General features: G+C 41.2%; 2 protein-coding genes across 5 annotated transcripts in view; both read left to right on the plus strand.

Annotated features, from left to right (window-relative positions):
- CAPRIN1 (cell cycle associated protein 1) overlaps window positions 1–7,511 on the plus strand; it is a 50,376-nt gene extending 42,865 nt beyond the window's left edge. For both annotated transcript variants that reach the window (XM_031015973.2, XM_055355513.2), the window contains 4 exons: window positions 2,823–3,017; window positions 3,549–3,649; window positions 4,051–4,114; window positions 5,652–7,511. In XM_031015973.2, coding sequence (XP_030871833.1) covers window positions 2,823–3,017; window positions 3,549–3,649; window positions 4,051–4,114; window positions 5,652–5,716 — 425 coding nt within the window. In that variant the 3' untranslated portion in view covers window positions 5,717–7,511. The remainder of the gene's footprint in view (window positions 1–2,822; window positions 3,018–3,548; window positions 3,650–4,050; window positions 4,115–5,651) is intronic.
- Window positions 7,512–10,129: 2,618 nt separating this feature from the next.
- NAT10 (N-acetyltransferase 10) overlaps window positions 10,130–23,017 on the plus strand; it is a 43,058-nt gene continuing 30,170 nt past the window's right edge. The window contains exons 1-7 of one of the 3 annotated variants that reach the window (XM_055355512.2): window positions 11,909–12,111; window positions 13,370–13,632; window positions 14,526–14,648; window positions 15,057–15,148; window positions 18,368–18,539; window positions 20,035–20,157; window positions 22,142–22,203. In XM_055355512.2, coding sequence (XP_055211487.1) covers window positions 14,541–14,648; window positions 15,057–15,148; window positions 18,368–18,539; window positions 20,035–20,157; window positions 22,142–22,203 — 557 coding nt within the window. In that variant the 5' untranslated portion in view covers window positions 11,909–12,111; window positions 13,370–13,632; window positions 14,526–14,540. Of the gene's footprint in view, window positions 12,112–13,369; window positions 13,633–14,525; window positions 14,649–15,056; window positions 15,149–18,367; window positions 18,540–20,034; window positions 20,158–22,141; window positions 22,204–23,017 lie in introns of all 3 variants that reach the window. The other 2 variants (XM_004050920.5, XR_010135461.1) reach the window with 2 other exon arrangements.

Consider the following 23,017-nt stretch of genomic DNA (forward strand, 5'->3'; position numbering starts at 1 on the left):
TGGGTTCAAGGGATCCTCCTACCTCAGTCTCCCAAGTAGCACAGGCCACCATGCCTGGCTAATTTTTTTTTTTTTTTTTTAATTGTATTTTTAGTAGAGAGAGGGTTTCACCATATTGTCCAGGCTGGTCTCGAACTCCTGGTCTGGGCTCAAGTGATCTGCCTGCCTTGGCCTCCCAAAGTGCTGGGATTACACTCACACCAGTCACATACGCAGCAAGTTCTCTTTAATCTCAGGGCCTTCATACTTACTTTCCTTCTTGCCGAAGACTTTCTCCCACTGATAAGTACATGGATTGCTTTTTCTATTTTTTAAAAAAAAGTTCATTTGTTTATTTTTAATTGAGAAGTAGAAACTATATATATGTGTATTTATGGTATACAGCATGATGTGTTGAAATGTGTGTCCGTTGTGGGTGGGCTTCATGGCTGGCACCTATAATCCCAGCTACATTTGAGGCTGAGGTGGGAGGATTGCTTGAGGCCAGGCGTTCATGATGAAATAATATGTATACATTGTGGGCCGTTGTCCAGTGCAGTGATGCAATCTCGGCTCACTGCAACCTCTGCCTCTTAGGTTCAGTCGCTTGGGTTCAAGCGATTCTCCTGCCTTGGCCTCCTGCCTCAGGCCTCAGGTGATCCACCCGCCTTGGCCTTCCAAAGTGCTGGGATTACAGGCATGAGCCACCATGCCCGGCCTGATATTTGTTGAAGAAATCATTTCAGTATGTCCCATCATTCTAGAAATTTTATTTTGAATTAGTGTCTAATCAGGAACAACATGACAGAATCTTTGGCTTTTTAAAATGGCCTACAAGTTTATACTTTACCAAAATTTAAGTAGGAATTTGGGTATTTTAAAATAAAATGAAGGCTGGGTGTGGTGGCTCACGCCTGTAATCCCAGCTCTTTGGGAGGCCCGCTTGAGACCAGGAGTTTGAGACCAGCCTGGGCAACACAGAGCCCCACCTCTATAAAATAAATACAGAAATTAGCAGGGTAAGGTGGTGAATGCCGTAGTTGTAGCTACTCAGGAGGCTAAGGCCGGAGGATCACTTGAGCCCAGGAGTTCAAGGTTGCAGTGAGCCAAGATTATTTGACTGAACTCCAACCTCAGCAACACTGGTTGAGAGAGCTAGACCTTGTCTTAAAAGTGAAAATTAAATAAAATAAAGATCACACTTAAGTTATTATGCTGTGAGTTTCTTCCTTTCTTTCCTTTCCTTTTTCCTTTCATTTTTTGAGACAGAGTCTGGCTCTTGTCTCCTAGGCTGGAGTGCAGTGGTATGATCTCGGCTCACTACAACTTCTTCCTTCCAGGCTTAAGCCATCCTCTCACCTCAGCCTCCCAAGTAGCTGGGACCACAGGCATACACCACCATGCCTGGCTAATTTTTTGTATTTTGTTGTTGTTGTTGTTGAGATGGGATCTCACTGTGTTGCCCAGCTGGTCTCAAACTCCTGAGCTCAAGCAGTCTGCTCAGCTTGGCCTCCCAAAGTGCTGGGATTACAAGCGTGAGCCACTACACCCAGCCTGGCTATGAATTTCTTACAGTGAGATTTGATCAAGATTAAAAGCTGTTATTGATAAAAAGTGATTCTAAAATTCAGTTCTTTTGGCTACTTTGTACATGGATACACATGAACCATTTTACAAGGAAAATGTTATGTGTATTTGTCATTCACTTACAATTTTAAATTTTGGGAATATAATAAAAGGCAATCTATGTAAAAAGATGACACTGATGTAGTTGGTTTACTAAGTAATTCAAGAGGAGCAGTGGCTCTCTCTTTTTCTCTAGGTATTCCCTAGTGCTTTCATCGTAAAATAGGATTCTAACAACTATTAATGTATTTGGAGTTTCTTAAGGGTGTAAAATAGGTCAAGTAAAGATTTTCAAGAGTCATACAGCTGCTTTTCTCTCTGCCCCAAAAGGGGAGATTTGGGTTGGCCAGCAGCTTCTGACCGTTGTTGTTAGTGTGTGGGCCTTCCTTTGTTCTGTTGCCTTCCTCACCTCCCAAAGGTACTTTTAGCACCCTGTTTTCTTCTCCTCTTTGAATTATAAACATTGTTCTGTAGTATTGAATTTTTGAAAATTTCTAGATTCTAGAACTCTCTCCATTGTGGATGGAGCTGGTATATATGTTAGTGTGTACCTTAGTCTAGAACCTTCAAGTGGGTTGAGTGCCAATGTGAGTACCATGTGATTGTTTTCTAAATTGGCTATACTTGCCATTTTAAATACTTTGAAATGGAATTTGGCATTAAGGGCTACAAGTCGAAGGCCTCTGCTGATTAAACTATGTAGTTGATGACATATTCTACCATATAGCTGCTTAAATATGAGAGAGTGGTTTTGTATGTTTTACTAAGTAAAAAAAAAGGATATTTAAAAGAATAAGAAAACTTCTACCACTAAGGAGCTTTATAATGAAAAGAAGTAATTAAATGGTACAAAATGGTAATGTACTAAGAGTAAATCTTTTGAGTTATTTTGGGTCTCTTGTGCTAAAAAGTAGATGCCTTTCAGAAGACGTTAATATAGCCTTTCAAATAATTTGTTTGGAAGGATCAATCATGCACCCTGCTTTCAAAGGTTTGGAATTGTGGTTGGAGAATTTTACCCCCAATAGCTGAGTCTAAGGGTAGGAGAAAGGTAAGAGACTTTATTCATGTGTAGTTTTTCTTATCATTGTATGCAAATTTAAGGATTAAACTTTAAGGAGACTGTATAAGACACTTCTTAAACTAGAAAGTGCGTGGGAGAACAAACGGTAATGAGCTGTGTATATATATATATCTTTTTCTTTTTTAAATTATAGTGGTTGGCACTTACCATGGTTCCCCAGACCAGTCCCATCAAGTGACTGGTAACCACCAGCAGCCTCCTCAGCAGAACACTGGATTTCCACGTAGCAATCAGCCCTATTACAATAGTCGTGGTGTGTCTCGTGGAGGCTCCCGTGGTGCTAGAGGCTTGATGAATGGATACCGGGGCCCTGCCAATGGATTCAGAGGTAAAAAAATAAAAAAGGAGGTTCTAATGACCTTTTACTAGTTCAAATTATTTTTTGATTTGTAAAATATATCACACAGTTTTTGGGAAGGATGTATCTGCATTAGCCTCTTATGTGCAATTTAAACAATGTATATTTTGGTACAATTGGTATAATTTGTGTATTTGGTATAATTTGTTATTTAAATAACAAATCATGGAATTTTTGTTCATTTGGTTATGTCAAATTAATGTCTACCACTATCTCCTGGAGGATAAGTATTTTCCACATTACCAAAACTTATGGGGATTGTTTATTATATTTGTACAGATGTGTGTTTACATGCATAGATGGGTTAAAAGTTTATCTTCTGAGGGGCAGTTAGTACTTACAGAAATTTATAAACAGATTGGATCAAGATAGGAAATTGGAGATTAATTTGATTAACTAGCCTGGCTTATAATTTCTAGTTCTTCCCGTCTTCATTAATAAAAAAGTAAAAATTCCTTGTGAAGATAAGAAAATTATTTCTTTTCTTGTCCTAAATTTTAGGAGGATATGATGGTTACCGCCCTTCATTCTCTAACACTCCAAACAGTGGTTATACACAGTCTCAGTTCAGTGCTCCCCGGGATTACTCTGGCTATCAACGGGTAGGTAAAGTAGTTCTAAAGTGTAAACCTGAACTAAATATACCAATGAAAGTGACTTAGTGTTGTTGCTTAATGAACCTAAGTAACTAATTTGGCGTTAACTTTGTGGTGTCCAAGACACTCTGTTGAAACAAAAGCTTTTAGCAGTCAACATCAGTACTCCTTTAGTAAAGCCTGTTAAAGACAGTGATTTCCAAGAGCAGAGAAATATATTTCACTGAATGTTCTTTGAGAATAGGAGAAGTACAACAATTACAGAACAAGGTGTAGCTGTGATAAACTGATACTGAAGTGTCTAAAAGATTAAGGAAGAATTCTGTACTGAGTGTTAGACTGAAAGAATAGATGGGTAAGCATTTTTTAAAAAGTACCTTTTCAGTACTAACTAGCTTGTCTTTTAGGATGGATATCAGCAGAATTTCAAGCGAGGCTCTGGGCAGAGTGGACCACGGGGAGCCCCACGAGGTAATATTTTGTGGTGGTGATCCTAGCTCCTAAGTGGAGCTTCTGTTCTGGCCTTGGAAGAGCTGTTAATAGTCTGCATGTTAGGAATACATTTATCCTTTCCAGACTTGTTGCTAGGGATTAAATGAAATGCTCTGTTTCTAAAACTTAATCTTGGGCCCAAATTTTAATTTTTGAATGACTTTCCCTGTTACTATATAAACTGTCTTGAAAACTAGAACATATTCTCTTCTCAGAAAAAGTGTTTTTCCAACTGAAAATTATTTTTCAGGTCCTAAAACCTGCTAAATGTTTTTAGGAAGTACTTACTGAAACATTTTTGTAAGACATTTTTGGAATGAGATTGAACATTTATATAAATTTATTATTCCTCTTTCATTTTTTTGAAACATGCCTATTATATTTTAGGGCCAGACACCCTTTAATGGCCGGATAAGCCATAGTTAACATTTAGAGAACCATTTAGAAGTGATAGAACTAATGGAATTTGCAATGCCTTTTGGACCTCTATTAGTGATATAAATATCAAGTTATTTCTGACTTTTAAACAAAACTCCCAAATTCCTAACTTATTGAGCTATACTTAAAAAAAAATTACAGGTTTAGAGAGTTTTTTGTTTTTCTTTTACTGTTGGAAAACTGCTTCCCATTTTGGCAGGAAGTTAACCTATTTAACAATTAGAGCTAGCATTTCATGTAGTCTGAAATTCTAAATGGTTCTCTGATTTGAGGGAGGTTAAACATCAAACAAGTTTCCTCTATTGGCCATAACATGTATAAAATGTGTGTTAAGGAGGAATTACAACGTACTTTGATTTGAATACTAGTAGAAACTGGCCAGGAAAAAGGTACATTTTTCTAAAAATTAATGGATCACTTGGGAATTACTGACTTGACTAGAAGTATCAAAGGATATTTGCATGTGAATGTGGGTTATGTTCTTTCCCACCTTGTAGCATATTCGATGAAAGTTGAGTTAACTGATAGCTAAAAATCTGTTTTAACAGCATGTAAAAAGTTATTTTATCTGTTAAAAGTCATTATACAGTTTTGAATGTTATGTAGTTTCTTTTTAACAGTTTAGGTAATAAGGTCTGTTTTCATTCTGGTGCTTTTATTAATTTTGATAGTATGATGTTACTTACTACTGAAATGTAAGCTAGAGTGTACACTAGAATGTAAGCTCCATGAGAGCAGGTACCTTGTCTGTCTTCTCTGCTGTATCTATTCCCAACGCTTGATGATGGTGCCTGGCACATAGTAGGCACTCAATAAATACTTGTTGAATGAATGAATGAATGAGTACTGGTGGAATACTCCATTAGCTTTACTCTTCTTTTAGCTAAGAGAACATGAGCAAATTTGCGCATGACAACTTCCAGGACAGGGGAAACTTGAACACTGAAGAATTGACCTCTTAAGCCTAATAATGTGGTGACAGGCTGCCCACATGCTTCTTGACTTCAGATGAAAATCTGCTTGAAGGCAAAACAAATAATATTTGAAAGAAAAATCAAATGCCATTTTTGTCTTCTAGGTCGTGGAGGGCCCCCAAGACCCAACAGAGGGATGCCGCAAATGAACACTCAGCAAGTGAATTAATCTGATTCACAGGATTATGTTTAATCGCCAAAAACACACTGGCCAGTGTACCATAATATGTTACCAGAAGAGTTATTATCTATTTGTTCTCCCTTTCAGGAAACTTATTGTAAAGGGACTGTTTTCATCCCATAAAGACAGGACTACAATTGTCAGCTTTCTATTACCTGGATATGGAAGGAAACTATTTTTACTCTGCATGTTCTGTCCTAAGCGTCATCTTGAGCCTTGCACATGATACTCAGATTCCTCACCCTTGCTTAGGAGTAAAACAATATACTTTACAGGGTGATAATAATCTCCATAGTTATTTGAAGTGGCTTGAAAAAGGCAAGATTGACTTTTATGACATTGGATAAAATCTACAAATCAGCCCTCGAGTTATTCAATGATAACTGACAAACTAAATTATTTCCCTAGAAACGAAGATGAAAGGAGTGGAGTGTGGTTTGGCAGAACAACTGCATTTCACAGCTTTTCCGGTTAAATTGGAGCACTGAACGTTCAGATGCATACCAAATTATGCATGGGTCCTAATCACACATATAAGGCTGGCTACCAGCTTTTGACACAGCACTGTTCATCTGGCCAAACAACTGTGGTTAAAAACACATGTAAAATGCTTTTTAACAACTGATACTGTATAAGACAAAGCCAAGATGCAAAATTAGGCTTTGATTGGCACTTTTTGAAAAATATGCAACAAATATGGGATGTAATCCAGATGGCCGCTTCTGTACTTAATGTGAAATATTTAGATACCTTTTTGAACACTTAACAGTTTCTTTGAGACAGTGACTTTTGTAAGGATTGGTACTATCTATCATTCCTTATGACATGTACATTGTCTGTCACTAATCCTTGGATTTTGCTGTATTGTCACCTAAATTGGTACAGGTACTGATGAAAATCTCTAGTGGATAATCATAACACTCTTGGTCACATGTTTTTCCTTCAGCTTGAAAGCTTTTTTTTAAAAGGAAAAGATACCAAATGCCTGCTGCTACCACCCTTTTCAATTGCTATCTTTTGAAAGGCACCAGTATGTGTTTTAGATTGATTTCCCTGTTTCAGGGAAATCACAGACAGTAGTTTCAGTTCTGATGGTATAAGCAAAACAAATAAAACATGTTTATAAAAGTTGTATCTTGAAACACTGGTGTTCAACAGCTAGCAGCTTATGTGATTCACCCCATGCCACGTTAGTGTCACAAATTTTATGGTTTATCTCCAGCAATATTTCTCTAGTACTTGCACTTATTATCTTTTGTCTAATTTAACCTTAACTGAATTCTCCGTTTCTCCTGGAGGCATTTATATTCAAAGTCATAATTCCTTCCCTTAGATGCATAGGGAGAGTCTCTAAATTTGATGGAAATGGACACTTGAGTAGTGACTTAGCCTTATGTACTCTGTTGGAATTTGTGCTAGCAGTTTGAGCACTAGTTCTGTGTGCCTATGAACTTAATGCTGCTTATTGTCTCATTCTGACTTCATGGAGAATTAATCCCACCTTTAAGCAAAGGCTACTAAGTTAATGGTATTTTCTGTGCAGAAGTTAAATTTTATTTTCAGCATTTAGCCCAGGAATTCTTCCAGTAGGTGCTCAGCTATTTAAAAACAAAACTATTCTCAAACATTCATCATTAGACAACTGGAGTTTTTGCTGGTTTTGTAACCTACCAAAATGGATAGGCTGTTGAACATTCCACATTCAAAAGTTTTGTAGGGTGGTGGGAAATGGGGGATCTTCAATGTTTATTTTAAAATAAAATAAAATAAGTTCTTGACTTTTCTCATGTGTGGTTGTGGTACATCATATTGGAAGGGTTAACCTGTTACTTTGGCAAATGAGTATTTTTTTGCTAGCACCTCCCCTTGCGTGCTTTAAATGACATCTGCCTGGGATGTACCACAACCATATGTTACCTGTATCTTAGGGGAATGGATAAAATATTTGTTGTTTACTGGGTAATCTAGATGATGTATGCTTGCAGTCCTATATAAAACTAAATTTGCTATCTGTGTAGAAAATAATTTCATGACATTTACAAGCAGGACTGAAGTAAGTTCTTCACACAGTGACCTCTGAATCAGTTTCAGAGAAGGGATGGGGGAGAAATGCCTTCTAGGTTTTGAACTTCTATGCATTAGTGCAGATGTTGTGAATGTGTAAAGGTGTTCATAGTTTGACTGTTTCTATGTATGTTTTTTCAAAGAATTGTTCCTTTTTTTGAACTATAATTTTTCTTTTTTTGGTTATTTTACCATCACAGTTTAAATGTATATCTTTTATGTCTCTACTCAGACCATATTTTTAAAGGGGTGCCTCATTATGGGGCAGAGAAGTTTTCAGTAAGTCGCATTAAGATCTGAATCTTGGTTCTAAGCATTCTGTATAATATGTGATTGCTTGTCCTAGCTGCAGAAGGCCTTTTGTTTGGTCAAATGCATATTTTAGCAGAGTTTCAAGGAAATGATTGTCACACATGTCACTGTAGCCTCTTGGTGTAGCAAGCTCACATACAAAATACTTTTGTATATGCATAATATAAATCATCTCATGTGGATATGAAACTTAAAAAGGTAGAATGTCATTGATTACCTTGATTAGGGCAGTTTTATTTCCAGATCCTAATTCCTAAAAAATATGGAAAAGTTTTTTTCAATCATTGTACCTTGATATTAAAACAAATATCCTTTAAGTATTTCTAATCAGTTAGCTTCTACAGTTCTTTTGTCTCCTTTTATATGCAGCTCTTACGTGGGAGACTTTTCCACTTAAAGGAGACATAGAATGTGTGCTTATTCTCAGAAGGTTCATTAACTGAGGTGATCAGTTAACAACTAGTTGAGCAGTCAGCTTCCTAAGTGTTTTAGGACATTTGTTCACTATATTTTCCGTAATATAACTAGAGGAAATGGAATGCAGATAAGTGCCGAATTCAAACCCTTCATTTTATGTTTAAGCTCCTGAATCTGCATTCCACTTGGGTTGTTTTTAGGCATTCTAAATTTTAGTTGATTATAAGTTAGATTTCACAGAATCAGTATTGCCCTTGATCTTGTCCTTTTTATGGAGTTAACGGGGAGGAAGACCCCTCAGGAAAACGAAAGTAAATTGTTAAGGCTCATCTTCATACCTTTTTACATTTTGAATCCTACAAAAATACTGCAAAAGACTAGTGAATGTTTAAAATTACACTAGATTAAATTATATGAAAGTCTGGTTTTCTCACTGTCCTTGAACGCAGTCTGCTTAAGTTGTTAAAAACTATCCAGCAAAAGCTGTAAGTGAAGAAGTGCTACTGGTGTGAAGAGAGGAAAAGGTTTATAAAAGCAACCTGATAGCCTCATCTTCTGATACACTTCTCAGCCTCTGCTACTAATATCCTACTTTTAACAAGCTGTTCTGAAGCCTAATTCAGTTACATAAGCAGTACGGCTGTTTTGAGTAGAGGCAGTGGAAGATCAGCAGTTTGTTCCTGATCATCTAGCAAAGGCAGTTGTGTATTAATGCTTATTTGGAAATACCAATTTTAAGTACTGTGTTTAATAGGGAGACACACTGTATTAAGCAACTGAACTAAGGCTTTATTCAGCAAATTAGGGTATCCTTTGCCCAGCATCATGCCAAGCACTAGGCATTTAGTGGTGACAAAAATTACTGTGGTTTCTGCTTTCATTGAACTGTCTAATCAAAGACTGATGACACCAAAGTGCAGCAAATGCCATGATGGAGCAATGTGGTTGATGGCAGATATTAAAGCCATGACTGAGTGTATACCCTAGTTAAAATGATCAGGGGAGACTTAACTGAAAGGGGTAATTGAGCTAGATTTGAAGGATGAGGAGTAGCAGACTAGTCAGAAAGGGAGAGAAGAACATACCTAAACATCTGATCACCAGTGACTGAGAAAGTTATCAGGATCAAGTGGAAAGAGAAAGGACTAGCAGAGTTACAGGTTAGAGAAACAGGTAAAGGCTACTATGGACGGCATAATAGTTGCATCCCATGTTTTGTCTCTTAAGAACAGTTGCAAACTATTGAAGGTTTTAAAGCTGTGTGTTGGGCCGGGTGTGGTGGCTCGTGCCTGTAATCCCAGCTCTTTGGGAGGCCGAGGCGGGTGGATCACGAGGTCAGGAGTTTGAGACCAGCCTGGCCAGTATGGTGAAATCCCGTCTCTATTAAAAATAAAAAACTAGCCAGGCGTCGTGGCATGCGCCTGTAGTCCCAGCTATTTGGGAGGCTGAGGCAGAAGAATCGCTTGAACCCGGGAAGTGAAGGTTGCAGTGAGCAGAGATCGTGCCACTGCATTCCAGCCTGGGCGACAGAGCGAGACTTCGTCTCAAAAAAGAAAAAAAAGGCTGTATTGTTTGGGGTGGGGTTGGTGGCTCACCTAATAAAGTTACCATTTAAAGAACATTCAATGCTATGAACAACATATATGGACCAAGAGATGGTAAGGAGGCTTGTTGGAGTGGCCCATGTGAGAAATGGATTCCAACTTAAGGTGCGGATGGGGTGGTGGTAGTGAATGGATTCTATGGATTCCCTATCTCACTGGTCGCTACTCAGTATCCTTTGCTGATTTCTCCAGGTCTTGGATGTCAGACTTCATCTCTAGCTGTGTTCTTCCCTGGGTGATCTGATCCAATCCCATGATTTTGAATATGATCAGCATTTTAGTCCTGAATATTTCTAGGTCCCAAACCTCTCAAAACTCATATTCAACATCTTGATATGAATTTCTCAATATTCCAAGTCAACTCCTCGATTACCCAACACCAGTTGTTCATTCATCCAGTTGCTCAGAGCAAATGTTTTGGGTGCCATCTTCAATGTACTTTTATAACCTGCATCTAATCCTTAAGTGAGTCCACGTGGTTCTAACTTGAATATCCAGAGTTATCTAATACTTCTAACCACTACCACGACTACCATCCTAGCACAGGTGACAACAATAGCTTATAATTGTTCTCCTTTTTTCTACCTTTGCCTTCCTGTGATTTAGTTTTTGCATAACAGGAAGCCTTTTAAGAGGGCAAAGCAGATTTTCTCATTTCCCTGTCCCCCACAAACTCCAGTGGTTTCTCATCATGACGAGAATTAAATTCTAAATCTGGTCCTTCACTTGCCCACTGCTTTGGCCACACTGACTGCTTTGCCAGGACTCCCCCATCTTGGAGCTGTTGTATGTACATCTTTGGCATGGGGAAGTTTTTCACTCATATTCTCAGGGCTCATTCTTTCTAAATTTCAGGTCCTTGTTCCATCCAGTGTCACCCCGTCAGAGGCCTTCAGTGTTCGTTTCTAAAGTAGTACCCTTAGTCACTTTACTCACTGGATACTTTTGCTTAATAGCATTTAAAACTTAACCTAGAATCAACCACGAGGGGCAGGAACATTTTGGTCACTATCCCTAGTGAGCAGAATAGTGCATGGGCATATTCACATTTTGCTGAATGAACTAAAAAATAATTTCATGATGGATGTTGGATTAAATGGGTAGTGCTGCTGATGACATTAAAATTAGAAGTGTGTATCTGGGGAAGGGGTTTGGATTCAGACATTTGCGGTATCCAGGAGGAAACATCAAGCAGTTGATAATGTTTTTTGAAGTTCAGCGATCTGCCCCAAAGTCAAGAATGCAACACTATGTATAGGTTGTCCCTGTAGTCATGTTCTTGGAGTTCACTGGAAGCCCAGGGGGAGTAATTTCATTTGACGACCATATACAGGCCTAATGGGAGCCTGCAAAGTACAGCGGCCGCCGTCATGGGTAGATTACAGGATTCCCATCTGTAAGGTCAGTACTGTGGGGGTGGAGGGCCAAGCGAAACCAATAAAATAGGTCTGTTGGCCGAGTTTCCTCAACTTAACGGGGATCGGTTAAATTGAACACAAATCGTTGGATCCGTCGCGTCTCGCGTAACCAGGCTGACGCTGAAAACCCTGGACCTACGTGGGCAGGCCCTGGGGTGCGGACATCTATTTTGCCCTTCTTAGCCAAGGTACTTTAGCCGGGGTATGAAAAGTGAAGAGGCAAACCGCAGCCAACACCCCAGCTACCGCGAGCAGTGGGACTAAAATGCGCAACCGCAGTGGACATCTAGGCCTCAGCTCCGCTTCTGGTGGCTTACGTCATTACTCAGCGACAGCCTTGAGGAAGGTCCCTTCTCGCTCGCCATCTCTGCGACTTTAATGCGCTTGCGCACGTGCTGTCTACCAGTTCCTGAGAGGGACGCGTGCCGCGGAGCCAGGCTTACTACGTGACCCGGCCACCAGGCATACGCTAGGGGCCGTCAGCTGTGCCTTCTCTTTCGGAGTTGTTCCGTGCTCCCACGTGCTTCCCCTTCTCCACTGGCTGGGATCCCCCGGGCTCGGGGCGCAGGTACCCAACGCGGGAGGGCCGGGTATGGATGCCAAGATGGGTGTCTGTGTTCTTCCTGGGCCGAGAGGGGACCGGCCTCAGGATGAAGGCTCTGCATCCGGACGGATACCTGGCCTACGCCGACTGTCCTCCACCCCTCTTTTGGGGCGCTCCAAGATAACAGAATCACCTCTCCAATACGCAGCCGCTCTCGGCGCGTGCTTCTCGAGCGTCCTCGGGGATTTGCGTGGCTCGATACCCACCCTCTAAGTGCCTGTAACTGGGGAGTCGGGGTGAATGGGTGGGTGACAACAGTTGCTTTCCGTGGAGCTTGCCCGCAGTGCCGGGCTGCAGGTCTGGGCATTATACTTAGGGTAATCTGATTCCAGATCCTTCCACGTTCTTAAATCCTTCACTGTGCACATTCCTTTATACTATCTTTATTCAGCAGTCACATTCAGGACTTGGTTTTGTTTGCCAATGCACCTAAAATGGTGCCTGCCACATAGATGTTATGTGTAGATAGACGAATGAGTGAGCGAAAAATAATCATCTCCTTCAAGGCCTTCCCCATCCAGGCGTTCCATGACAGCTTCAGCCCATAGTAATCTCAGCCCTTCCTTCATCTGACCGGTCCCTCAGTATAGCTATTTTTTTTTTACATCTAATTTTACCTGTGTTCTTGTTCCTCATCTCATTCTCTTAAATACCTTCTTCAAGAAGAATGCAAGCTTGAAGTCAAGCGCCTTGTGGTACTACTTCTGGGGCTCCTGCAGTAGCCAGAGCAAAAGGCAGCCCCCATTGATTAGTCGTTGATTGATTTTTGCGGGATCTTTATGTGGCCGGCAACACAAGGTTTACAAGTTGGGAAGATTGGTAAAGTGGGAAGAGCTCAGGCTTTGGAGTCAGGAAGACTTGAGTGTGAATTCTGTCTGTCGTTTTTCTGCCTCGGGATATTTGAATTCTTTATACTTTCTCCTTTACGTATAAATTGGGGTCCTTGACAGTGACTTAGTGTTTTATAGCAAGACATATGCTAAAATCTGTTTGGATTGGAAGGTTAGAAGGGACAGTTAAGGTATGGTAAGTTTCAGTAAACGAGCTTTATGTTTATAATGCAGTAGGTACCAGAGTTTCTAAGTAGCATGTCACTTTTACATCTAAGTAGCATGTTACTTTTACAGTGATATTTCTGATGTTTTTTTAATGTATTTATTGTGATGATGCAGTATTTTACTGTAGGTAATCACAGAACTTTTTTTTTTTTTTTTTGAGACAGAGTCTCACTCTGTCGCCTAGGCTGGAGTGCAATGGCACACCATCTCGGCTCACTGCAACTTCCGCCTACCGGATTCAAGTGATTCTCTTGCCTCAGCCTCTCCTGCAGCTCCACCACCACTCCCGGCTAAGTTTTGTATTTTTAGCAGAGACGGGGTTTCGCCATACTCTCGAATTCCTGACCTCAGGTGATCCACCCGCCTCGGCCTCCCAAAGTGCTGGGCTTACAGGCGTGAACCACCACTCCCGGCGAGAACTTTTGAGGTCTGTCTGTACAAAGGCTTCAGTATCGTTTTCCCTAAAATGAGGAAACAGCTGGACACATTACATCATGGAATTATTCATTGATGGTTATTGAGTTCCCTGACTTTATTAGTAACACGTGAATTTTTTAAGATTCCACAAAAACAAAAGAACAAAATAAAAGTCCCACCATCCAGAAGTAGCTACTTTATACTTTGGTATTTCCTTCCAGTCTTTTTTATTTTTCCCTCTGTTATGTGTATGCATAAGAAATGTTATCATACTTTATTCTGTCATGAACCTGTCATAAGCATCTATATCCATATCCTTAGTTGTTAAAAATGCTTGGCCGAGCGTGGTGGCTCACACCTGTAATCCCAGCCCTTTGGGAGGCTGAGGTGGGCAGATTGCGAGGTCAAGAGATCGAGACCATCCTGGCCAACATATGCGCCTGTAGTCCCAGCTACTTGGGAGGTTGAGGCAGGAGGATTGCTTGAACCCAGGAAGCAGAGGTTGCAGTGAGCCGAGATCATGCCATTGCACTCCAGCCTGGTGACAGAGTGAGACTCCGTCTCCAAAACAAACAAAATGCTTTGGATATTTGGATATCTCCTTATGTATTTTAGTCATTCTTCTACTTTTTTGAATATACAAGTTTCTGACTTTTAAAAAATCTTTAATAGAGGTGAATTACAGGCTTTCCAGGCTGAGGGAAGGTTTTCTCACCTCCCAAGCCTAAGGTTTCCTGAGTTTAAAACTAGAGGCTGATGTCTTCCTGTGGAGCTCGTAGAGGGTTAAGTAAGACAATATTTATAGATATGCCTAGCACAGTCCCTGGCCCCACAAGAGGCAGCCAGCTAATGTTCCTTAGACAATCTAGTGCGCATGGCCAGTTGTATTTCTTTCTCTTTTAGTAATAATTTTTCACCATGCATCGGAAAAAGGTGGATAACCGAATCCGGATTCTCATTGAGAATGGAGTAGCTGAGCGGCAAAGATCTCTCTTTGTTGTAGTTGGGGATCGAGGAAAAGATCAGGTATGGCCTGGTAAATGCTTCCTGAATTACTTTTTATCTTGTTCAAAGAATCAGCATGTTTAAGCACTCTGCTGTTTCAGGACATAATGGCATTAAGATCTCTTTGGCTGGTAAGATGCCTAGTGGGAACCTTTCTTTATTTCCTGGAAGTGGTGAATTCTCTGTATTTCGATTGATTCGCAGAGAAGCTAATACCTTTTGAAGCCTGGGGTGGTGGGTTGACCACAAGGTGAACTGTATGTGACCTGGCTTCTAGTCCAAACCTGGTCATTGCTCGCCTTGGGACCTTGGGCACTTCCCTTCCCTGGCCCTCAATTTAGTTTCCACATCCGTCAAATGAGGTCTTAAGCCTGGCAGTCTCTAAAGTCTCTTTTGTGCCTGAAATTCTGTGACTTTTTTGTTTGGCAGGTGGTAATACTTCATCACATGTTATCCAAAGCAACTGTGAAGGCTCGGCCTTCAGTGCTGTGGTGTTATAAGAAAGAGCTGGGGTTTAGCAGGTAAGCTGGGCTCTTCATGTGTTTTATCCAACTTATAATTCCTGCTCATTAGTTAAATGCCAGGAAATGATTCCTTCACATATTTTTTAAGGGTCTTTAGTGGAGGTGCTATCTCTGAGGACAAATGGAGCTGATATCCTTTCTTCATTCCTGTTAAGTTTCAAATCATTTTCATGCTTTTTAAGTCACCAATCCAATGCCTTGCCTTCTGCATATGGTTTTCCTTCCTGCTTTTCTAGGCTGATTAAGCCCATCTCATTGCAAGTTCCTTCAAACTGTCTTTCCTACCTCAAATTTATTCCACTTTTCACTCTCTCTCTTTTTCTCCCCTTCTTTCATGGAGGGGGGATATGCCTCATCCCATGTCCAAGGAAAACCCCTTTATGTACCCTGTGTCTCCTCCCTCACCTCTTTCAGGACCTGTATTGTCTTTCTTCTGCTGGCCATCCCATACCCTTTGGAAACTTTCTCCTTCCTGTAAACATGCTCAGATTTTTCTGTTATCAAAAGCTGATTACTTACATACCCAGATTTCTCTCTCAGGTTAGCATTTCCCCCGATTTTTATTGCCATATACCTTAAAACAGAAATCTTTTGCACTTAGTAGCCACTTTTGCAGTCTGGTGTCTGCTTCTATGATTGTGATCAAATTGTGCAGTTACACATCCCCAGCAGCTTGATGCCTAATGCGTCAACTTTTCTCTCTCTTTCTCCTCCTTTTCAGAGCTCTGCCTCTTCTTCTACCAGTTCACTGCTGTATTTGACAGTTGGCTATTTGAAGCTGTGGTAGTCAAGACTTTTAGTCATAGATAACATACTTTCAACACAAATACAATTTGGCACAAAGGGATTTCATTGAGGTATATGGGATATTTCCTGGAATCCAAGGGGATAAGATTTCAGCTCTGCTCACGGGTGATCTAGAGTCACAGTACTAATGCTCCCAGCTCAATTTGTCATCTCAACGTATCTGCTCTGTGCAGACCAACTTTCTCACTGCAGACCAGCTTTCTGTTTTCTGTTGTCCCCCTAGCAGAAACAACACTTGGGTTTTCCTTGTTTCAGGCCCAGCCATGTGGAAATCAGACTTTTTCCCAAAATTCTGGTGGAAAAATGCCCACCCCTGGCCAGAGGAGGTTGGGGTTGGTCATAGCATAATAGAAAGTTGGAAGTTCTACCTACAACTTTGTGTTTGGAGAAGTTTGGATGGGGTGGGTAGTGCTGTTCCTTGGCAGATAACCACCATGGCATCACCTCAGAAATAGTCTCCTTTTTTGGCTTCAGTGTCTTTACTCAGACCACCTTCCGGAGCTCTTCTCTTTCTCTGGATCTTGTCTCCTTACTCTAAACCTAGCTGGCTTGTGCGATTCTGTCCTTGAGCCTCTTCTAATTTCCAAATGTGCTCATCTCCGATCTGACTCTGAAAGCCTGTCTCCAGCTCTGGTTGCTTTATGCTGTGACTAACCTCCCTCCTTTTCTTTGCTCATGCTGTCTCCTCTGCTTGGAATGCCACTTCCACCTCCCCGATATCACCTATTGAAATCCTGTTTCTCAGGGCCTGCCTCCTCCGTGAAACTTTTCCTGAGCCCCCCAGTCATACCTGGTGGTTCCTCTACCTTCCTCTGCACTTGTCCTTCTCCTATAATGTTTGCCAATGGATGCTTTTGCTTTAGGGTAAAGTCACTTACATACTGTGACTTACGTTCATTTTTTTTTCTTTCCCTTTTTTTTTTTTTTTTTTTTTTTTTTTTTACTTTCAGGTGATAAGCTTATTCAGTTAGGAGCCCTCTTCTATTTATCTTTGTATTTTCATACTTTTAACTGATTTAGCATGTTTATCATAGGTACTCAGTATACATTGAGTTGGATGTGTTGTTAACAGGCTCTAAAATTATTTTAATTTAAATTAGTACCAGAGGCTAAACTTGCCCCTGTCCTGTGGTCTTAAAGTGAAGGGATTCTGCCTAAAGGAAACCAGACAATCTTAAGAGCCTTACTGATGAAATGTGAAAAGTGCAGAAAACCCAAAGATGAAAATAAAAAACATCTCACTGTCTAGGCATTGTCAGCATCTAGGTGTGTATTACAGGGATGTAGTTTTGAACCATAATTGGTATTCTGTTGTATATACTCTCATATTTACAGAGGTAGGCATTTTTAATACAGATTGAGAATAAGGCCTGTTGCCTATCCCAGAATTTTAAGTTTTTAGGGCTTCTGGTTTTCACTATTTTTCATTTGGCAAATATGAGATGGGTGTGGAATTAGGCAGTTCAATGTCTTCTGGGCAGATTTGCCTTTTGAATTTAAACCACCTGGCTTCACTTCTAAAAATCTACTTTTGTACCTCTTATAGCTCTTCTGCCCCACCCCTGTCTTAGTCTGGCAGAGCATTGTGTTCAAGCTAATGCCTGTTTGTAAGTCATGGGCTTAAGGCCTGAGCCAGAAGGGACAGTGGAGACAAACTCACCCACTGCCTTGGTTCATAGATGAGGAAGTGGAGGCCCACAGGAGGAAAGGCCTTTGTTCTAGCTATTAAGTTAGAGAACTATGATAAAATTTTGATCAGCTGTAATCCTCCATTCTAGAACATTCTAGTTCTCTCTTTTGGTAAAGGAAAGGTAAGTAGCAACTGGATATGCAGGGTTTTTAAGACCAAAAAAATTCAGGAATTCCTTAGAGATGTCCGGATTCCATTCTGATCCCTGTGTCCTGTATCATTATTGTCTTATGTAAGACCTGCCCTTGAAGACATAATCCCACATTCTCGGGGAGGAAGTCCTCTAGGAAGGATGAATAAAGTAACGTGCCATCACCTTGTCTTTCCCAGGATCTCTGGGGAACAGCACAGTGTAGTTGAAGCATTGGCTTATGACTGAGATAATGAGGCCACTCAGGTTTGGTTTCAAGCTCTGGCTTTGGCCAAATGTGAGGGTTAGCTACCCTATTACCCATCTTTTAAAGCAAAGTATTTGCTCAAGGTCACAGAGCAAAATAGCAGAGTTCACACATAGACTTATCACTTACTCCAAGCCCTTAAGCACTCTAATGCCTCTCATGCCTCTCCACTGCCCTCCACCTGAAGTGGGCCTCACACTTTCAAGTTCCCTGCTAGCTCTGAAAGTCTAAGTGGGTGATCACTGAGCCTTTCCCCTGGTTCCAACTCTTTAGCCGCTCTGGTTAACTGGCTCTCATGGGATTGGGGGCGTGTGATTGCAGTCACCGGAAGAAAAGAATGCGACAGCTGCAGAAGAAAATAAAGAATGGAACATTGAACATAAAGCAGGATGACCCCTTTGAACTCTTCATAGCAGCCACAAACATTCGCTACTGCTACTACAACGAGACCCACAAGATCCTGGGCAATACCTTCGGCATGTGTGTGCTGCAGGTGGGTGGCTTCCTCTAACCTGTGATTGAAGTCAGAGTCTTGAGGGTTGCTTGGGCTGCCTGGCTTTCCACTGGGAACAGATGTACAGTAAGGAGAGGAGAGTCCCATGTTCCCTATGCCCAAGCATTATTAGTGGAAGTCCCGGCCACTTTCCAAAGTACACTCGGTCACCTACCCCATATAAAAAGAGAATTTTCTACTTAAATCAGCACTTTTCTAGAGACACCAGAACTGAAGTGATGAGTTATTATAACGGGTTCTAACTAGCTAAAGCTGATAAAGCAAATGCCAGAGACTTTGAGTGCCTCTAGGACCCCAGGTCCTTATTGGCATTCACCAAAGACTTTTTGTCCAGTGAGCAATGGGACTTGTTTTCCAACCGGATATAGACCAATGCACTTAAATGTCCTGTCCAGAGTGCCTTGAGTAGCATACCCACCATGAAGGCCCCTCTCCCCTTTTCTAGCCCTTAAAAACCCCTCACTTTACCTCTCAGAGACTACTTGGTGAATTTCTGCACTGGTGTGTATTCTCTTGCCTGGCAAGTTAATAGACTAAGTTTCACTTTGTGTGTGTGTGTGTGCATGTGCGTGTAAGCACTGGTGGTCTTTGTTTTATTCTTTGTTTCTTGGATTCCTGTGCCACCTCCCTTCCCCATTCTCCCAAAAAAGACAAGACAAAATTAAGCACAAATCCCCACATTTTTGTGTGTTTATCATATACACTTATGACTGTGCCCATTATTATGTCAAGTTACATACCTTGCAAAATATGGGTTGTCTCCTATACTGCTGGCTTGCATCTCACCTTGGAGGCCAAAAAAGAGGGCATTATGCCTCATTTTCACCTTTACTCAGGGAAATGCCCTGGGTTATCACTGATTGGTAGGGAGTAGTCTTCTACTTGCTGCCATGATCAATTGCCTGAAAAATGACTCCTGTGAGCAGTAGCTCCCCCATGTGGTATAGTTTTGTCAAACAGGTTTGAGCTGTAAATGTCAGAAAATGTAAGATGTTTCTGAAATTCAAGTATGAATCAGTGAAGGTTGGAAAATTTGTTTCCAAATAGGATTTTATCAGAGACATTTTTGACATATGAAACTAACAACGTCTCTAATAAGAGACCCATTTTTGGCATATAAAACCAGGTATTCGTATATTCGAGGGTTTGGCCCTCTTCTGTGGTACCGCTGTGTGTGTATCCTGGGAGGTCAAGGTGGGAACAGGTATGGTCTTGGCTTTGTGCTCTGAAGTCTTCTTTTTGCCTTATCACCTGGCTTTTGGTTAAGAGTCCCTTGGGTTGGGCCGGGCACGGTGGCTCATGCCTGTAATCCCAGCACTTTGGGAGGCTCAGGTGGGTGGTGAGCCAAGATTGCGCCACTGCACTCCAGTCTGGGTGACAGAGCAAGACTCCATCTCAAAAAAAAAAAAAAAAAAAAAAGTTCTTTGGGTTGCTGTTTGCATGACCAGCCCTTTCTAACGCCCCCTTCTTCCAGGATTTTGAAGCCTTAACTCCAAACTTGCTGGCCAGGACTGTAGAAACAGTGGAAGGTGGTGGGCTAGTGGTCATCCTCCTACGGACCATGAACTCACTCAAGCAATTGTACACAATGACCATGGTAAGCATCTGTTTTTTAACTTAATCGTGAGGGTTCAAGTAAATCTGTTTTTGCTGTGTTCTGCTTTCTTTAAAGAATTCCTGTTGGGCAGCTCCAGTGAGTAGTCAGCACAGCCTCTGGGCTAAGAGCTCTTTGATTTTAACTAATGAAAAAGTCACTACAGTTAAATCTCAGGGTCCATGAGTGTGCCTAGGAATCTCTGAATTTCACCTTTGTTTTCAGCCACTTGCAAATTCTACACCAGTGAGATTCAGATATGATACAGCTTTTATGTAGTTAAATTTTCTGGAATGATATTGTACAAGGAGCAATGCCAGTGCCTAAATTTGTGTATTGCAAAAAAAGGACCATGTGCAGACTGCTCACTGGCCCTTATCCTAATGGATGACGAAGGAACATTTGCCAGTTGTACTCCAGTTTGGCAAGAATTTCAACTCCAGCAGAGACTGTGTTCTCCCAAAGCAAAAGACACTGACTGAGGACATGGTGAGGAATTAGGGATATGTCTCACCTGATGCAGAGCTGGTCTCCTCACTTTATCAGCGTTGCCAAGTCAGTGTTCAGAGGCAAGTTTTAAGTCATGCCCATGTCCAGCAGCTCAGTAATGGTGGTCAGATTGGACTTACGGTTTCCTGAGCTGCATTTATCTGATGAAATGGACTTTCCTCAAATCTTAGGGGCTGTTTCCTGTCATTACTTCTCCCTTCATCACTTGCACTACAGCCCTTTTGGCCTCCTCAAATGTCCTCATACATGCCCAGCACACACTCATGCGAGGGCCTCGGCACTTGCTGTTCCCACTAGAATGTGCTTCCTCTGGACCTCTGCCTGGCTCGCTTCCTCATTGCATTCAAGCCCCTGCTCAGATATCACCTCATCCATGTGGTCTTTCCTCACACCCTGTTTACAGTAGGCAGCTCCGCCTGTCACTCCTTAACCGGCTTTATTTTTCTTCAAAGCACTTGACAATTACCTGAAGTTATTATTATTATTTGTCTGTCCTCCTGTACTAGTCTCTAAATTTCACTGGAGGGCCGATCACAGTGGCTCACGCCTGTAATCCTAGCACTTTGGGAGCCTGAGGTGGGCGGATCACCTGAGGTCAGGAGTTTGAGACCAGCCTGGCCAACATGGTGAAACCTCGTCTCTACCAAAAATATAAAAAAAATTAACCAGGTGTGGTGGTGCACACCTGTAATTCCAGCTACTAGGGAGGCTGAGGCAGGAGAATTGCTTGAACTCAGGAGGCGGAGGTTGCGGTGAGCTGAGGTCACGCCACTGCACTCCAGCCTGGGCAACAGAGCAAGACTCCGTCTCAAAATAAATAAATAAGTAAATAAATTTGATTGGAACAGAGAGTTAGTTTTCTTTGCTGTTGCATTTCCAGATCTTAGAAGAGTTCCTGGCATTTAGTAAGCATTCCTTAGATATTTGAGAGTGAATGAATGACTTTGTGCTTACATCAGTTTGTTCTTCCTCTCCCTCTTACATAGCTACCTACTTACCCTTCAGGCCTCAGCTTATCTCAGAGAGGCCCTCCCTCACTACCCTACATAAGTGACCCCCACTTGCTATCCGTGCAGTCTATATTTCATATGTAGCATTTGTCAAAATTTGTATTTATCTACTAATTTTTCTTACTCCATCCATTATACTCCAAGCGCCATGAGAACAGAGGTCATGCTTTGTTCATTAGTGTATACACAGCATATCTGGCACACAGCATGCCAATTTTATGAAATAAATGAATATAACTTAGGATGCTAGGAAAAATGTGGAAAAGTGAAAGATTTTAATAAGCAACGTTGCATTCAGTGTCTGATCCCAGTTTCAGCAAATACCATTTGGCACAGCAGTGTGTGTAGGAGTGATTTTTTTTCCAGCAAGATTGCCTATGTCTCCTTGGATAGAGCTTTGTATTTGGACCCTGGTCCTCAGCACTGTTTGCATGCCTTTGTTAATGGATGTTGTCTTTCTTTGTTAGGATGTGCATTCCAGGTACAGAACTGAGGCCCATCAGGATGTGGTGGGAAGATTTAATGAAAGGTAGTTCTATAGTTCCTCCCAATTGTGGGGCAGCCACATTGGGAGGGACATTTTTATCTTGGACTCAACTGAAAACTTTGCTTTTATATTGGGGAAAGTAGTACAATATTCCAAAAATGATGAGATTCTTGACAGCAGCAGCAGTTGTGAGACTAACTGGAAGCAGTGAAACGTGGTGGAAAGTTGGAGCCGGGAAACCTCAATTTTGTCTTGCTACTGGCCTTGACAGCTCAGTTAAACCAGGTTACTCTCTCTGGCTCTTAGCTTACTCATCTTTTAAAGGAGTGATTTTTCTGGATCACTGCTTCCCAGAAGATATTTCATAGAGCAGTAGTCTTTCCAAACTTTTTATTATGAATATGACATACTGGCATAGTAAAAATGATTAAGAGAAATATGGGAGGTGGGGTGAGATGTAATTAGAGGCAGAAAAAGGCGACAAAATGTTTCTTCTGAGCAAAGGAACACCCATAATTTCAAATATGGTGTACAGTTTGGTATCTGAAATTAAATTTGTATGTATTTATTTTTATTTTATTTATTTATTTTTTTGAGATGGAGTCTTGCTCTGTTGCCCAGGCTGGAGTGTAGTGGTGCGATTTTCTTTGCCTCCCAGGTCGAGTGATTCTCCTGTATCAGCCTCCCGAGTCGCTGGGATTACAGGTGCCCGCCACCACACTCGGCTAATTTTTTGTATTATTATTATTATTTTTTTGAGACAGAGTCTCACTCTGTTGCCCAGTCTGGAGTACAGAGACACGATCTTGGCTCACTGCAACCTCTGCCTCCCGCGTTCAAGCAATTCTTGTGCCTC

The sequence above is a fragment of the Gorilla gorilla genome, chromosome 9, assembly GCF_029281585.2.
Source record: "Gorilla gorilla gorilla isolate KB3781 chromosome 9, NHGRI_mGorGor1-v2.1_pri, whole genome shotgun sequence".
Lineage (NCBI taxonomy): Eukaryota > Metazoa > Chordata > Mammalia > Primates > Hominidae > Gorilla > Gorilla gorilla.